This window comes from Frieseomelitta varia, unplaced genomic scaffold (genome assembly GCF_011392965.1).
Source record: "Frieseomelitta varia isolate USP_RPSP 00005682 unplaced genomic scaffold, Fvar_1.2 scaffold_508, whole genome shotgun sequence".
NCBI classification, from domain to species: Eukaryota; Metazoa; Arthropoda; class Insecta; order Hymenoptera; family Apidae; genus Frieseomelitta; species Frieseomelitta varia.
Window position 1 is genome coordinate 16,949 of NW_025110266.1, and position 19,863 is coordinate 36,811.

Below are 19,863 nucleotides of genomic sequence, written 5' to 3' on the forward strand. Positions count from 1 at the left end.
CTATAATCAGTGGAAATTAAGAATCACTACAAAACACGTAAAGTGTCTTTAATACGAGACGTAACACGAAATTGTACATATAGAAATTTACATATAAAAACTAGTGGTATATCGAAAGTGGAAAACTATAATCAGTGGAAATTAAGAATCACTACAAAATACGTAAAGTGTTTTTAATACGAGACGTAACACGAAATTGTACATATAGAAATTTACATATAAAAGCTAGTGGTATATCGAAAGTGGAAAACTATAATCAGTGGAAATTAAGAATCACTACAAAATACGTAAAGTGTTTTTAATACGAGACGTAACACGAAATTGTACATATAGAAATTTACATATAAAAGCTAGTGGTATATCGAAAGTGGAAAACTATAATCAGTGGAAATTAAGAATCACTACAAAATACGTAAAGTGTTTTTAATACGAGACGTAACACGAAATTGTACATATAGAAATTTACATATAAAAGCTAGTGGTATATCGAAAGTGGAAAACTATAATCAGTGGAAATTAAGAATCACTACAAAATACGTAAAGTGTTTTTAATACGAGACGTAACACGAAATTGTACATATAGAAATTTACATATAAAAGCTAGTGGTATATCGAAAGTGGAAAAATCTATAATCAGTGGAAATTAAGAATCACTTTCACTACGAAACACGTAAAGTGTCTGAGAGTTAAACTGAATGACGAAAGCTTCATTATGAAAGATAAATAGAGAAAGATCCGCTACATTGAAATTTTCCTCGCCGTGAGCGTCACTCTCTCATGCAGTGGACAGATCGCAATGGAGGGGGTAGCGCTGCCGACGAGGAAAGTGGGGGCAAGGGCCGCCAGTTCGCCTGCTCTAGAATATCTCGGATAAACAATTTACTTGGAGAAATCATGTAGAAATGAAAAAAGAAACTGTATTGGTCTCTGGGTCATAATCTACGAAATGAAATGGTATTGTTCAAGGACACAATCAAACAAGTCCCCGTGTGGCGTTGGACCAAGGGAAATAATAATCTGACAATGAGTACAGTTCGAAGATTTCGAAACAAAATCTAAAGGACGATAATAAATTCTCATTAATAAATAACAAAATTATTTCTCCTGTACTATAATTATTATCTTTCTCTCGAATACTTTATACGTTTAAAAAAGATCGAAATTTTCACAAATATAAAATAAAATCCGCCGTCTATTTCCGACTATTTACAGTGCTTCGTAAGTGTGAAGTGATATCTCAACGAAGTATTTCACAACGATACGAAGGTCAACTTTAGTTGGCGAGAAATTATCCTCTCTCTGACTCTATACTCTCAGAATTTTCCAGTTCTACGATTTTTATCAGTAGACCGAGATTTGTTTTTGTTCTCTTTCTCGGGAACTGTTCGTACCTCGGTTTTTCTACAGCTTTTTTCTCTGTAACTCTTCTTCTATTTGCTACTAATAATATCAATGATAAGTACCCTCATAATGGATTGCCAGTTGGTCGGAATAATTTGCCGCCGCCTGGCTGAATAACTTATGAAGCAAATCTTTCTCCTTGCCGGCGTTGCTGACCTGTCGGCCTTTTAACACCGATTGCTGTTGTATAGTGCCCATCTGTGAACAGAGATTTTTAGGATTTTTTAAATTAACACCTCAATCAAAAATCAAGTATTTTTAATCTAACTTACTGTCTAGTTTATTTAAATAAACTAGAGAATTAGAAAGTCTCTTCGGCAGTTTGAAAATTCCTGACTGTTACAAAAAGTGAGAAGATTATTACGAAAATTATACAGGGATATCTTTCAAAAATTCATTCATTGTATTATCAATTAAAATTCAACCAACTGAACTGAAAATCAGATTGCATTTAAATATTTAAATGTGAATCATGAAAATTATTTAAAAAATAATACAAATTCATCGATACACAAATCGTAATATTAATGATATAAAATATAATAAGTGTTATAAGACATATAAGTCTATAATAAAATATTTTATTTAAATCCATAAACTTAAATGTAACATTTCTTTAAATAATAATTGTTACAACTGGACTGCTACATATTTATGAAAATTCGTATTTCCTTGTATCCTTTAATTTAATTTATGATAATAATCAACTTAATAAATTGATTTAAATATTAAATATTAATATAATATTATAAATAATACATAAATAATAATATGTATAATATATAAATAATAATATATATAATATATAAATAATATATAAATAATATATAAATAATAATATGTATAATATATAAATAATAATATATATAATATATAAATAATATATAAATAATAATATATATAATATATAAATAATATATAAATAAAATATTATATTGATTTAAATTTAAATATTAAATTCAAGTATTAATTGATTTAAATATTAAATTAAATATTAAATCATTAATTTAATTATTAAACGATTTGATTTGACAAGCTATTCAATTACTTATATAATTTGTATACAATTGTACATACTTGTGTTATTACGCAATTAATCTTATAATTATTTAAACAAATTATTGGAAAATTAAAAGTGTTCTAAACTTGCTTTTCAGTTGTTATGGCAATTGCTCATGCAAATGCGTGTTTTCCTCTACGACGGCTGCAGACGTAAAATGTCTCGAGATTTATTTTTATCCTAGTGCAAAATGCTTTTAACGCCTTATGTATTCCGCATATTATACCCACCTTCCCGTTTTTCCACGTACAAACATTCGGACCAATGAATAATTAATGATGAAATACGTTTTATCGATTAGTGGAAAGAAACAGAGATTCCAGCGAGTCGTTCGCACATTTGTAATTCATCGATTTCATTCGGCTATTTCAAATCCCAAACGACAAATAAAACACGTAGGCAACTTGATTCAGCCGTGAACAAGGTGTTTTCTCAATCAGTCGCCGAACGAATCCCCTGTGAGAGAAATCCCAATAGAAAATAGAAGATCGCAAACAGGAAAATCTGTTTTCACCGATGGCGCGAGATCTCCATCCTTTTTTTTTTTGTTTTATTTTTTTTCACTCTGTGAATGTGTCGCTGTGAATTAATTCAGTTTTTCTACTTTTCCGATTGATGAGTTCTCATTCGATTTCGTTCGATCATATTACGCGATATTTCGACGAATTTATCTGATTTTATATATCAGGTGTAGCTGTACTTGTGTTTTAATACTACGTACTATATTATATTTATGTAATAAGTGCGATAAGTAATAATAACGTTAAATCTTTGTATTATGAATTTATACATTTTTCCTCGAGAACTTGGATTTTCAGTTGTGCTGGCATAAACACAAATATCTGTACCAGCAAAAATAATAAATACACAAGTAAATAATTTAATTTAGAATCTTTAATTGTAACTTGAATTTTGTTTATGAATAAAATTTTTATAAAAATAATGTAATCAAGTGTCTACTATAGAGTTGAGCAGTCGAGCATAAATCACTATGACAACGATTATTGTTTGAGAGTTAATGTCACGCCTAATTTTCTACAGTTTTCGTCAATTTTAGTTTCATTCACGCCGAAGTCGAACTTCAAATAGAATCATTGCGATTATTGACAGTTTTGACAGTTACTGTATAATCTAGAAGTTGTTCTGTTGAGCTGAGAAAGTTTTACTTTCTAAATAATGGTCGTAATATTGTGAGGATTTGCACAATGTTCAACTAATTTTTTGTTCAACTAATATTTCAAGAATTGAGAGGTTTTTGCCCAACTTGGCCCAAATGTGATCTAATATAAATGTAATAATTAGACTGCTATTTTTATTTATGAATGTTTATGAAATTTTATTTACGATTTTTTTTTTTTCATATTTAAAAGCTTTTAAAGTCCTCGCGAGAAAATGCTAAATATCCAAAATATTTCTTAGATGAAACGAAATTTCTACCGTTATAATTATATATCCTATGCCTCCAATTATACATTTTGCATAAAAATCTACCTAACTATAACACAAATAGAAATTCATCAGAAAGAGGTGAAATCTAACGTTTTCCATCTACAAGATGGGCCAAAAGTCACTTCCTACTAAACTAAAAATTTTAATGTAAAATTAATGAAATTAATTTTTTCATATGTTTCGATTTATTGAAAAAAGAAAAAAAAAAGATAGGCGGGAAGAAACTTTTCGTAGAAGAAGAATTCTATTCTAACAAGTCGTAATTAATCGAATTATTTTCGAGTTTTAGAAATCGAGTCTTTTTCGTTTTACATTTTTTTTTACTGGCTGTCAGATCGGTACAATAAATAACGATCAGTCGATTGAGAAACAATCTTTCGCGTTCTAGGAAACACGAGGGCGTTATTGCGCCTGCACAGCCTGTAATTATTTTACAGGTGTATCGGGCAGGAACAAAGCAAACGGTGGCAAGTTTACCATTCACTAATTTCGTCATATCGGTGATCACTCATAAGGGAAGTTATTAATAAACCGATTGCACTCGATATGGCGGCTTTCACTATACACGTACATACGCAAGTGCGTGATATTTACAATTCACAGAAGTCTCACGTATGAAAGTTAATATGCCCTGACCGATCGATATCAAGAGACTGATAGACAATTTGCACCGGTAATTGTGAAAGTCTGAGCCAAGAATTTAAAAAAAAAAAAATTAGTTCATCAGTTTACTGTTGTAGGTGACTTTTTAGACATTCAGTTAATTTTGAAATTGGCCTCGGAAATCATATTTCCTCGTGAACAACCGCGCGCAAAATTTCACAGCGATAATAAATTCTTATCTTACTATGACCAAATATTTCCTGATACTTCTCGATGCACGTAATTGATTGAAAGAAAGAAAAAAAGTAGATTAAATCCAAAAAGAGTTCGGATGTCAATAACTCTTAAACGAAAATTTAGATGTTTTTGTACATCTATAGCTGTTTATTAAGTATTAACTCGCAAAAAGGTTCCTCTTATGAAAATACAATAAAAGTTTCGTGTTTCGAAAGTATCGAGCGTTAGAGAAATGCGATGCAAATGCTAGAACGACGAAATTAGAACGAAGGAAATTGCGAAAGATTAATGAATGAAAAATTAATAGATGGAAGTCAGGTTTTCGCATATTTTTCAAGAAAAAAATATACACCCGTGATCCTATGAAATACCAAGCCACAGTCCTGTGTCTGAAATCTCAGTCTGAAAGATAAACGTGATTATTAAATGTGACGGTGATTGTGAAAATGGCCTAAGTCCATTAGGCATATCGCATATAGCATATCGCTTCGAGATAAAGGTTTGCGTTTGAATAAATTACAAATTATTTTTAGAATATGAAACAAAATATCTCGGAGTAATGGAATAATTTTTTCTCGATCGTTTCTTTAGATTTAGATATTTTCTCAAAATTACGATCGAAAGTTCGCGAGGCATTTCACATCAAACGCTTCTTTATTGATTCTGTATTTGTCTCTGTCCGAGTTTCGAGAGTATCGAATCACGAAGAAAGTATTTACAAAGTTTCGAATTCTCGTGACTCGAGAGATTTCCTCGGGTTTCGACGCCTCGAGCAAACCCTTTCGCACCTCGCGACCTCGGTTTCAGTTTTGTTTCCCAAAATTATTATCACTCAGAAGCTAAATTATTATCGACTTTTCGTCGACCACTTTTTATCAATATTTCTTTTAATTTCGTTACACTCATGTGGAATTGAAGGATCGCTCAGGAACGCTAGAACATGGTGCGAAACAACCATAATACATAATTTAATAATTTTATAGTATATTATATTTATAATTTAATATATAAATATAATTATATTTAATAATATATTATATAATTATATTTAATATAATAATAATATATAAATATATTAAATATAATATATTTAATATAATAATAATATATAAATATAATTATATTTAATAATATATTATATTTATAATAATTTTTTTTTAGTAAAATTTATTAATGGCAAGCTTGTGTTCTTCATCGTATTAAAAAACTTGTTTTTTGCCTTTATTCCTTGTTCTCAAATATATTTCCATGTTTCGAAACCTAACCTTAATAATAATCTTCCGCGTTAAAAACATTGATAAAAGAAGGGAGGAAATGTTATATGCAGCAAAGAAACGCGTGAAACGCTTGCGCAACGCCGGTAGATTTTATAATAGAAAAAAGAAGAAGAAGAAAAAAAGAAAAGAAAAAGTAGGCGTACCAGCGATTGAAAGTATTCGCCAGTTCGATCGAACAACTTTCGTGAGTGGTTACACTTTGGAACTGTTAGGTTGTTAGCTGCCAGTATTCGTCATTGAATCTGTCGGAAATATCGACGGCATAAAGCAAGCGACCATTAATGATATTTATCTCGATCAGTATCATTACGTCGTTTCGTGTCATAGTTTGAAAAAGTGACACTTGTGTTTTTTAGTGTCATTATCATTTGATTTCTGAAATATAGCTAATGAAGTTTAATATTGTTCTATAGTATATTAAATGTATAAATTAATAGAATAATAACAATAATGTATAAATAAATATATCAATGTTACATATAAATTAATCAATTATATTATATATAAAGGTATTAATCATTCGATTTCTGGAATATAGTTAATACAAAACAAAGTTCTAGCACGTTAAATGTATAACTTAATTGAGTAATAGTAGTAACGTGTAAATATATTTAATTTATTTTAATATAACTTTTCTCAGTTTGAAAAACGCAGTTGAATATGGTATTTCATTAAATTTTAAAAGTAACTCCTACAGTTTTATGGTATTTGAATGAAAAATAATTTTTATATATTGCTTGCCAAATATTGGCAACAACGGTTTATCGTAATCACACGATCTTTCAATTAATTTCAATTTCGCGAACAATTCGCGTTTTACTTCTTCTTTTTTTTTTTTTTTTTTATCTTCTAACCATATTTTAATAGCCGGAAAGACGTAATTTTCAGATTTGTGTAACGTTAATGTAATTCTTTGCAATTCCACGCGATAAGAATCACATTGACAATGACACCCATCACGTAAAATACAAAATATAAGTTTAGATTAATTTATAATGAAATAAAATTCAAGTTAATCTGAATTCGAATAAAATTCCGATTAGTCTAAGGTGAAGTGTAATTCAAGTCGAATCTGAAACAAAGGTGAAATTCAAATTAATCTGAAACGAGATGAAATTGAAATCAATGTGAAACGAAATAGAATTCAGGCTGGAATCTGAGTTGGAATCGAAAACTAGCGATTTTGGAGCACAAGCTTTTGCCATAATTTTGTTAAAATCAACAAAAATTCACAATTTAATCACGTATAAAGGATATATAGTTTGAACGTAATAAAAATATAATACGAAATGGTTCAAGCGAGACTACGTCCAATTTAAAACCACCAATGTAATTTATATTATAACTTTGTAAGAAGAACGTCAATGTAGATTCTGCTAGAACTTTATTCAGACTTCCATAATTCACAATCGCGGTGTTGCGGTGTAATTTGTAAAATAGACAATAAAGGCATTTATTTGACGTTAAATACATGGCGACTGATTGCGAGCCTGCGAAACATCGTTGACTGGACGATAATCGTTTACGCGGCCGTCAATGGGACGATGAGTTGAAATTAAATAAATTGAGAGGGGGAGAAAAGCGTTTTATATAATGCTTATCAATTGAGGGGATTAATCGACACACTCGAACGTCGAATGTTTTCCAATTTCATCGAATTTATCTCGAGATTCACATCGACCGGCTATGATTGTCGAGTTAAAACGATAAAAATTTGAGAGGTCGTAAATCAAAAACATGAAAATAAATTGAAAACGCTTAAATAAGAAGGTCAAGTGAAAATAAATAGATAGAGAGGCCGAAATCAAACTGAATGCTATGAAGAGATTGTTTGAGAGATACTTAATAAAGACACCGACAAACATTCCGTGATTTAAGTATTAATATACGATCGGTATATTATTGTTACAATAATATTGTTCAGATAACAATAAGACAAATTTAACTGAAGGATAAAATTATATTTAACTATGTTCTTTAAATTAGAAGATCATAGTGAGATCATATTGAGATAAATTAAGAAACATTAACTTGTATTGAAATTACACCATCTTTTGAAATTACACTAACTGAGCCGAGCCTTGAAAGCAAACCAGGACAATCGCATTATCTTTTCCCACCATTTCCCAGTTTGGCTAATCGCCAACTTTCACCGAAACTTTCCATATTCATCGTGGTGAATGCGCTCTTAACTATACAGCCAGTCACGAAAATCCACTATACATCCGCAAATATCGAACAGTTACAGGAAAACAGGGACTTTTAATATTTCACAGACACTGGTTTATTTGTTGAAATTAACTTCTCTGTTGGAAAGAGAAATCACGAAGTTCATTGCACAGTTGAGGTGTATAAAATATTAATGAATTATTTAGGTGCTGCTTTATAAATCTACAAGTGGCTCAACTTCGTTGGCGTTGATGAAGTTTCAAAATGTTTTATATAACGCACTAATACTGAAACGTTCGTCAAAAATTATTAGACGTTCGGATCTTTGCTTTTGTGATCAGCTGCACGTAGATTCCCCGCGACTGACTACAAATGTACACTTACACCGCGCAAATAACTGGACACTTGGCGCAATTTGTATCAAAAGCCTGATATTTTTCAACTTTCGTATTTATGTGATCAATAAATATGTGCTTCGTAAAATCCACACAACTCTTTTCAACAGAATAAGTCGAAAATAATTATACAACACACTCCGACAACGTCTTTTTAATTATTCGTTTCGTTAATATCCGTCAACCGTGCGTTAAATAAGGTTAAACTAACCTAAGCTCGTATTGTAATTTATATCGCGATAATTGTGAAGCTTAATCCAAGTTACTTATGCACATTGTGTAGCATTATACATCGTTGCGCCATCGTGCAAGCCGTTTGTTTCCCAATGGGAAACACCACTCACGGTGTGATGTTACGAACATCACCGTTACGTTTCACCGTAATACAGAACGAGGAACATGCAATTATTCGCATTCGCTCACCTCAAAAGCAGCGTCTCTCGCGTCCTAACGACCTTTGTTTCCTGGCCTTTCGTCGTCAGGGAAGTCCAACGAAACCAACCGAACTCGCTTTCAAACAACGGCCAGCCAAACTTCAACTCGGCTTCTACCTCGACTTTACGGCCTCTGCTCGAATTTAGGAGGCGGTGGAGACTTTCACTCCTGGCTTCTCTCCGGTTGGCTTCTCTCAGCGAGAGTGCATATCACGAGCGGATTGTTGTCTGTACGCTCGAACCGATCCCTCGCGATTCACCTCGTTTGATCAAGCGTTCCCCTCGTGTTCGCACTCTCCTCGGATCCTCTCGGTTTCTTTCCTCCTTTCCTCGGAAAGGAAAACTTTCGCAACGTTTGCTTCGTTGAAACTCCTCTTCCGCTCTTTCCGATCTTTCACATGCTTACTTTTCACGCTCTTTTCTTCTTCCGTCGTTTCCTCGTGTCGTGCACACGTTTGTTCACGCTTCTCTCTTTCCTCGTTCAAATGTCATTCGAAGTTGTACGCGCGAATTCTCCCGTTTCAATTCGATAATATACCCGACGATCGATACGATTGATGAAAGGGTATGCACGCGGATGAAGAACTATGTGGCACTAGTCCGGGTGGTCGCGACTCGATAACCTTACGACTCGGTCATCACCGGCCCGATTACTCGGTGAGAATGTCTCCTCCCGTTAACGTGGCACGTGCTTTTATATAGAACCGGTTACGAGGACCCTGAATTGTTCGTTGTCCCCCATCCTGCCACCACCAGCCAACTCTTTGCATCTTTTGTGTCGGCCGTGTTCGGCCGCCGGCTGGCTCGGTTTGGCCCCTTCGACGATCACCGCTGCCTCGTTACTTCCTCCAGTGGATACCCCAACTAGTCGGTGACGTTTCGTTATATATATTGTATATCTTGCGGTATTTTCGCCTGTTGCAAAGCATGGTTGCAGTGTTATAATATATAACAGAGCGTTACATGTTGTATTTACGTATCACGATACATATAAATATTGTGATAATACTAATTTCTTGTAGACCAAGCACCCCTCCTCGAACTCCTGTCAAAGTTGTCGTGGAAAAGGTGAAAAGCTTCAGTCGAGGAGGAGGTTCGAGTGCAAAGGGTTAATGTGAAAAATTATATTGCAATTGCTGTACATTACAATATAATGCGATTGTAATGCAATAGAGTGGCAATAGCTTCATTACAGTGTATGAAATGACAGCAGTATTGTTTTGCAGCATTATGATATATTATATAATACAGCTGCAATATTATGTTTTATCTTGTAACGTGTAATTATTATTATACGTTATATTGTATGTTATATAACATGACAATAATGTTATTGCAATTGTAAATAATACAATTATTTATTGCAATGTAATTCAGTTACCGTAGCTTCTCACACAAGATTATAGATATTTTGTAAGTGATAGTGATATAATTATAATATTATGATACAATATAGTTGTAGTATTGTATTATATTACCGTAATATATATAATTATTAATGTTAATATTATAATATTATTTTTAAATTAAATTATAATACTATTATTTTTAATTAAAATTATAATATTAAATAATAATATATTTCTGTAATATATATATAAATTATCGTATTAATATAACAATATATTATATCATAATAATATGTAGTTACAGTAGCTTCACAAGATTACAATAATTTTTGTACGTTTATTGTATACATTTATTGTATAAATGACAGCAGTAAGTATAGTTATAGTATTACGTTATAACATAATAGAGTTGTATGTAATATAGTGACTTCACAATGTACTAGATTTAAGTTTAGGACTGTTTTCACTTCTCCAGTAATAAAAAATAAAGTTTGATAATATAAATTAATTATAAACAAGTCAATATAGAGTAATTGAATAATTAATAATACATAAAATGTTACATAATACACACACATATATATATATATATACATAAATGATATATAAATAATAATATGCAAATGATAATATTATATAAATAAAATATATAATACAAAATAATAATATATAAATAAAATATTGCTTTAATAAAATAAATAAAATAAATAACGGTGCCCCTTAACAGATCAATAAAATATTGCTTTAACAAAATAAATAAAATAAATACAACGTTGCCCCTTAACAGATCAATTAAAATCACTCAGAATTAGCACATAGTTATTCGGAGAATGAAGCTATAAGAATTACCCAAAATTGGCTCGAAGTAGGAAACGAAGGGAGAAGACAGTAAAATAATTAAAGCTGCTCGAACGGAACCAATCACCGAGTAATAATTTACACTTGTAGGATGGGGAGCAATCCTGAGAATCGAGAGAGAACCGATTTATCCAATCGTAATCTCGAACGCGCTCGTAAACAGCGTAATATCGAACAATCCTTGAATTAAGAATTATATCTAATTACACGTTTCCACGTAATTTCATCGTGGAAAAAAATTAACATTTAGCTCGCGACCTCAGGAAAACCAATGAATCGTAAAATTATTTCACTCGATCGTTCCATTCAACTTTCACTGGATGTTAAATCAGACTATCCCCGATAAAGCATCATCGTAATCACAAATTATTTTATCAGTCGAAATTCGGCAGTATCGAATTTGAAAAGATTGAAGCAGGCTCGAGTTTCTCTTTGACTGACAATTAAAAGATTGGATTGTTAGACCGATTTATCAGTTAGATTTTTATGCGTTTAGGAAAAATTTGGAGATGCAGGGAAATATGGTGTCGTGTCAACACTAAATGAACACTCGTTTTATCAAGTCATTTACTAAAAAAAGAAATTAGGAAGTTCAAAGAATACTTTTTATATGCTTAATTTTCAGCTATTAGATACGGAATCTATTGAATTTTTAGTGAAATTAAATTTCAATTAACAACTAATTAATTGATGAATTTAGTAACAGCCAAATTTTTAATTCAACTTGTAGTCAGTAATTTTGATAGTCAGGCAATACTAACGTTCTGCGTTTCTCCTTTTCGTATTGAATTTTTTAGAACGGGACTTTTCCATTCGTGGATTTTTATGAAAACGAGAAACTATATAAAACATTGAAATATGATATTCCTTATGACATTTAATAGACAAAATAATTCCCACTTAGCTTCCATCTTGTTAATTATCTCCACAAAAACATCTGGTTATTATTAATATTTATGAGATTAAATTTATCAAACGTAACCTTGAAATCGTTTCATTTCTAGCTGCATTTCAAAATTTTAAAAGTCAAAAATCGTCAACCACGAATTCCTTCGTCTTTGAATAATTTTCAGCAAAAAAAAAATCAGGTGAAATGAAGAAAGTAATTATTAATATATGAGATTAGAAGTCATTTGTCTTAAAATATATAAGATAATTAAAAAGTAATGAAAAGTCTGCGTAAATGGAAAAGATGATCAACATTTATAGAATTATATCGTTATAATTTCTCGCATCATTTAATCATATATTTCAATTTATTTTAAATAAATTCAAAATCAACATTGAAAGAGTGAACGATATTGAGAGAGAAAGTAATATTAAGTATATTCGTCTGATAGTTTATCACAAGTTGGTTTGTTGCGAACAAAATAATTTCTTGCACTATGTGCAATGCTTGTGACAAAAAACCTGATAAATTAACTGATCACCAGTCAATCATATATCTATTCAACGATAATAATGCAGATTTATTTGTGTAGCCGCATAATAGAATGTAAATTAGAATTTCTACTTGCAGGTTATACAATATTCCAGTTTCTAGCTAATCTCACTTTAATTTGAATAAAAGTATGTCCAAAACCAGTTATGCGCGTACACAGCCATTTTGTAGTTAATGGAGCAACAATTCAGAAAAATCTGCAAATTTGCAGATAGGGGAGAGAAATATCCTGAACACGATCGTTTGATCCAGACAAGACAATTTATTACATATATATATACAATAAATATATTATATATAATTGATTAATAAATATATTAAATATATTATATATATTATATATATGTATATAAATGCTGGAATGTACTTATATAAGTTATATTTCGCGACAATATCACTAAATCAATTATCCGTTCAGATTTACGATTTGAAAAATATTTGAATTCAAGGATTGCTGGATTTCTTCTGGTCAATTATTATTTTAATTTGAACGAAAGAACTGTTCCAATTATATGCATAATATAGATAAGCAATAGTACGGATAATGCAAATTTGCGATTATTGCACGATGTTATGATTAAATTAAAATTCACATAAAAAATATTATTATTATGATGAAATTTAATGATTGATTTATGCATATATGTATATATAGTGGTCTGATCCAAACAAAATAACTCGTTACTTTAAATATTCAATTTCGTGAATGTATTATTATTTACGACGACAAAAGCAATTGATCAACCAGTCCAGTTATGTAATAATCTAACAAGAAGTATCTTCAAATATTTTAAATATCAATAATAAAACGCAAATTAGAATTTGTTCTTATAGAGTATTGCAATTCTCAATCGATTATGTTTCAGTTTTAATAAGAGAACATTTTAATATTGAGCCAATTGTATAGACATTATATATATATATAGACAAATTTATAATTATTACACGAGATTATAGTGGTCTGATCCAGCCGAGACAATTTGTTGGACTATACTCAAATTCATGAATATATACATATGCAGTACAACCTCGATTACCCGAAACGTCAATCATTCGAATTTCGATTACACCACACATCATATACGCACACATTTGAACTATATGTCGAGCAACGTTTCTATGTATTTTGGAACACGTATCTTGGTCTCAATTGCTCTATTTTAGTGCCTCATCGAACGATAAGCGAACTGCCTTTCATTTATACCACGAAAATTCTGTTAAAAGAAAAAAAAAGGAATGATGCTGAAATTAAATATTATCAAACGTTTAAAAAAAAAAAAAAAAAAAAAAAAAATGGCAAAAATACATACAACTTAATGTAACGTTAGAAAAATGTACAATTAGCTACATTAAAATTAGCAAGCCAATGTTATTAGAATTTCAAAATAATAAGAGAAATTGTTCTTTTCTATGTGGAAGCTTGAAAATAGCAAATTAGATCGAGCTGTGAATGCATCCACCAGATGAAGAGGTAATGCAAATTTTTACAACGTGTACCGATTATTAAACATTTCAAAACCGATTTGATGTGTGACATGACCATAAATTTGATTCCTTCAGACCGCTCATTCGAACATTGGATTTGACTACAAATTAGTTTGAATAATCGACGATTCTGCTCTATTATTACTTATCGCGGTAAAACCGATCGATCAACAGTTTAATGACGCATGACTGTGTTAGAACTTGTGCAACTTTGGGTTTTCTGATTCGATATACATTCTTTATACGTCGAACGTGGAAGTTCCAGATAAATGGCTGGGAATCACTCTGCTCGACTAGGTAAAAATAATTCCATGAAACTTTCATGGCGCGTCATCACACTCTTTCTCACCGCTTCTTTTCCTTCGTTCCGATCACGCACGAAGCTTGTAAGTAAATAGCTACACCTATTACTACATAAATTACTACATCTATTATCATTATATGTGACTATTTATTATTATTATATTATATTTATTTTTATATTTGTTATTATATTACATTTATTTTTATATTTATTATTATATTACATTTATTTTTGTATTTGTTATTATATTACATTTATTTTTATATTTATTATTATATTATATTTATTTTTATATTTATTATTATATTACATTTATTTTTGTATTTGTTATTATATTACATTTATTTTTATATTTATTATTATATTATATTTATTTTTATATTTATTATTATATTACATTTATTTTTGTATTTGTTATTATATTACATTTATTTTTATATTTATTATTATATTATATTTATTTTTATATTTATTATTATTTTATGTAATTTCATATTTTTTCACGAACGTGGTCGAAGAAACGAAACATAGGTGGTTGGAGAAGTGCATTATGAATTTTTATAGATACAGCATGGCCGTTGCATTTCTCGCGGCTGAATCTTCAAGAAGAAGACTTGCGAAGCGAATCGATCGGAATTCTAATTTCACATTTGCTTCATTATTCCATGCGCGGTAATCCAATTGGTAGCGCGTGTATCGCAATTCCGGCTGCGGTATTACGAAACTACCAGGAAAACTTAGAAATGAATTCTAAACGAATTAGTTTTGTCATAATCGTGTTGCTCGATCATGTCCGGTTATTTATTTCTCATGCGTATACTATTTTCTAAATCGATCTGTACACGCGGATGTTTCTAAATTGATCTGTACACTTAGATTTTGTTAATTTTTCCATTATCACTCTTGACAATAAATTGACAAACAATTGTCCGTAATAATCATTGAATTATCAAAACAATGGTAATTGGCAAAATATCGAAACTAGATTAATTAGAATTACTTTTCATATCAAAATTCAATTCTTGCCGAGCCTAATCAAAAAAGAAAGTACTAATTTCATATGAAGATGAGAGATTGAAATTAATCTTTATCCAGAAAATTTTGAGTTACCTTTACACAAAAATTTAATTCCTCTTAAATTCGAATTAAAAAAATATTATCACTGTTGATTGATTCAAACGTGGCTGGCCACACTTCAAAAATTGCAAGCGGTGAAATTCGCGGGAACGATTAAAAATGGCGGATGTATCTCGCGAATGAATGCTTAAAGATTCAAGGTCGGTTCTTGTTGCACCATGTGTTCAGCTTCAATTAATTTCATTCAAATTCAACAGCGTAATTATAACATGGTCAGGGCGAGCGATGATTTCTATCTCACTCTATCTCACGGTAGATAATTGGATAATCGTTTCAACTGGCGTATCGCAACCGCGATTCCGTTCAGCTGCTTCTGTTTTTTGTCTTGTCTTTTCCTGTTAGAACAACCGATTGTTCGTGGTTTTCGTGATATTCATCGCTAGACTCAGATGAGTTTGTATTCTATGTTGGTTAATTCTTTAATTAAAGTGGCGACAAATAGAATTACGAGCTCCTTCTCTTCAGACTCAAGTTGTACATGGAAATTAAATTTTTTTTTCTTCCTAAATTCAAACCAAGACTCATCGATTTCAGATTAAAGAGATTCGTACGTTTGAAGGAGAGGACCGTTCATTGAAAATTAAATTATTAAAAATTAGAGGTTCATCGAAAATTAAACGAACAGGAAACGAACATCTACAAATTTTTATTAATTTCGAGTTGGTGATAGAATTTAATGTGTCTATAGATTATAATATATAATGTAAAAACTATACTATTATAATATATAATGTAAAACTATATTATTTATATTATAGGTTTTATATATTTCATCATCTAATATAATATAATATATAATATATATCTAATATAATATATTATAATATAATATCTAATATAATATATTATAATATAATATCTAATATAATATATATTATGTTATATTATGTTTTATTATATTATATTATATTATATGATATATATGATATATATTATAATATATAATATAAAATTTATAATCTATAGATAACTTGGAAATTTAGTATTTAAAATTCAACGATTCGAAAAATTTTCAGTTCGAGGAAGTATAATATTCTCTCGTTAAATTCGGTTCGAGGGGTCACCGATGTTCGTTTACTTGTCTTGTGCTGGATTACGCACAAAACCGAACGAAGACCGGTGTTTTTGTGTAGCAGATGAGCAGCAATAATATTATTTTGTGCGCATTACCAAGGGACTTATCCTTTCGACTTTCGACACGAATACGTATTATTCTGTGCTCAGTAGGCGATCTGTGTCAATTGGAGACGAAACAGAGGAGAAGTCTCTTCCCGGTAAGCAAATTGTTCTTCGCTATTCTCTATGGCGTATTCTCTGTAACAGGTGATCTGTATGTTATTGGAGCCAGACGACTTCTCACTTTTCGAGTCGATGGAAAATCGAATTCGAATCTTTTCTATTGGCCTTAAGATAGGAGTCGAATCGTCAACTCCGCGCAGAATACATTTTGTTTAAATAATTTTCGGGAACTTCGTCTGAGATTATGGCACTCTGTAACTGTCTATTGAAACTATCTTCCTTTCTAATGTTCTAACGAGGCCCTAACAATCAGTTCTCTTCTTGCTGAAGTTTTTCTCTTCAAAAATAACACGAGACCTCGACTGTGCCGTGAATCAGGGCATCACTGGATGTTCCTGAACAGGGGGGAATAAATTAATATGCAGTCGACAAGTAAATTTCCGTATAGCGTATTTTCTTTCGCGGACATTTGTGCGGGAAACATCATATCTTTCTGACACGAGACGAAAGTAGTGTTCATTTTCAAACCAAATGAAGATTCATCTCACCCTTTTGATTTCATAACTCTAGTATATTATTTATATATTTATATATATATAATTATTTTATTATTTATATATTATTATTATTATTATTGTTTATGTGTATATATATTGTTATATATACTGTTTATTGTTTATTATTATAGATTATTATTATTATTATTTATATATATATATACATATATTTTGGATATTTTTTCTGTTTCTTGCTCGATATTATCACGTCACAACACGTTGGGAAAACCATTTTCGAAGAAGTTGAAGGAAAAAGCAATCGTTCGTTTTCTTAAGATTTCGAACGATCCCTTGACAATTCTGAGAATTATCTTTTCACGATCACATCCTTTCGTAAATATGACGTCGAATCTACGTACGACACTTTACTTTGCATACAAAGTCGCGTAGGTTAATCGACATACTATGTACGTACGACCATGGACAGGATATAAATTTCTTTATCTGGGAAAATCGGTCAGCATGCCATTGCTTTATGATTTTTTCTTCGTTTCGTTTTTCCATGCTCCTTGGGTATTATTTATGCAGTTATTCATGCAACACTTTCAAGCTGAAGAAAAGTTGCGACACTTCACCGTCATTTTTTTCTTTTCAAAGTATATTTTTAAGTTCATTTGGATCAGAATTTTCCAGATCAGATTTCTAGGTCGTAGAAAAGTTATGTCACTTTTTTAAATATATTTTCAAATTTCTATCAGAATGTTCATGTATGCATGTATATGTATTAGCGGTGATGTATGCTTTAATATTCAGTTTCTTTGACAATTATCTTACAATTAGTAAGATAAAAATGTATGTAAGTATATATTGTATTAATGTAATAATGATGTATGTTATAAATGTAATAATATACTAATATATAGATATTAATACCATAGTATATATGATTATATAGTAACTTTATCATCACATTAATATTATTATGTTATACTTAATTATATACATTATTATATTAAATTATATTAATTCCAAGAATATCAGTTGTCGGAAGGTATATGCTGATGAATAAAAACACTCTATGACTCATCAATGTATCTATAATTTTCTTAGCATTACTTAATGCATAAGAACATTATATGATTTATTAATATATCTCTTTCGATAACTGGTATTATTTAATATAATTATAGAATGAACAGTAGCATAATATAATAAAATAACAGATGTAACATATTAATAAATATGATATTACTGTAATAATATAATGAATAAGAATATCACATGATTTATTAGTATATGTCTTTCGATTACTGATATATTTTGGGTATAACAATAACACAATAATATTATAATATCATGACAGTTATCATATTACATTAATACAATCATATTATATTATTTGTTATTTATAAACATACACACATTACATTAATATAACACAAGAATAAATAGAAATTTTATACATTTACGTTCATAATTTACAATTTTATACATGCACAAAGGTAGTTCAAAAAATAGTTAGAAAATTAATTTAGTTAGAAAGTTAATTTTCTTGCACAAGAAGTACTGTATTTTGAATATTTTTGCATCGCACTGTCAAATTTTCCATAAACGCATAAATATCAGCAATCTAATAATTATTCACACCATTCTCACTAACTCTTCTTATGTTGCGATACGTATTTTCCTGTTTATCAGGAAACCCCGTGTGGTCTGATAAAGTGGGAAACCCCGTAGAAATCTTGACATTTTCCCCGTTACACTTATACTGACTTCGTTGACGTCACACGTGCCTCGCGATCTCTTGGATTTCAGAAGTCGTCGCCTGACCGCTGCGAATGAACCAGTCGAGTTGCCGGTGAACGATCCTACCCCAGAGAAATGCCAGATCGACATACCACGCGACCACATTTCTGAATGAATCAATCTGACCCGTTGCTTTATCGTGATTGTTTAACTCTGCCCGTGTTTGTTATCGAAATCTTCCCATGTCAGGTTTGTTTATATTCAATTTTCCTTCGTTTAGCGTAGGCTAAAAGTCTCCCATCTATTTTTTCTTCTTTTTTAATAAATATAAAAAAAACTAATTTTATTAATTTTACATAAAATTAAAAATTCGTAAGATTTATTTTTTTCATTTCACTTCTTTCTTTCGTGAGAAACATAACGCGAGGAAATTTATAGAGTATCCAAGGAACGTGAGAGATAATTTGATACGTAAATCAATTATCTATCAAAGGTTTACGGTTTCCATTGTGTTCTCGAAAGCACGAATTTTGTACACAGGAATTTATATCATAAATCAGTGATAACTGAAAGGAAAACCACGTTACGTTGAAATGTGTTACAAGCACAGTTAATTACGATTAGTTCGCTACTTCAATGGTATATTCAATTATTTACTTACGACGTAAACATTGATTTTCACTTTTTGTGAATACAAAACAAAAATTTGAGACGCGAAATTAAATTGGTAAATGAAATAAGTAGGGATTGAAGAAGTCGTAGAACTTTTTGATAAGTTTTAT

The 19,863-nt window shown here is 30.4% G+C and overlaps 1 protein-coding gene across 2 annotated transcripts in view; it reads right to left on the reverse strand.

Moving 5' to 3' along the window:
- The window catches only part of LOC122533230 (mycosubtilin synthase subunit C), a 25,320-nt gene extending 15,602 nt beyond the window's left edge, over nucleotides 1-9,718 (reverse strand). Inside the window, exons 1-2 of one of the 2 annotated variants that reach the window (XM_043662737.1) lie at nucleotides 9,015-9,714; nucleotides 1,464-1,599 (exon numbers count right to left, since the gene is read on the reverse strand). In XM_043662737.1, the coding sequence (XP_043518672.1) occupies nucleotides 1,464-1,599 (136 nt within the window). In that variant the 5' untranslated portion in view covers nucleotides 9,015-9,714. Of the gene's footprint in view, nucleotides 1-1,463; nucleotides 1,600-9,014 lie in introns of both variants that reach the window. The other variant, XM_043662739.1, reaches the window with a different exon arrangement.
- Between the last annotated feature and the right edge of the window lie 10,145 nt (nucleotides 9,719-19,863).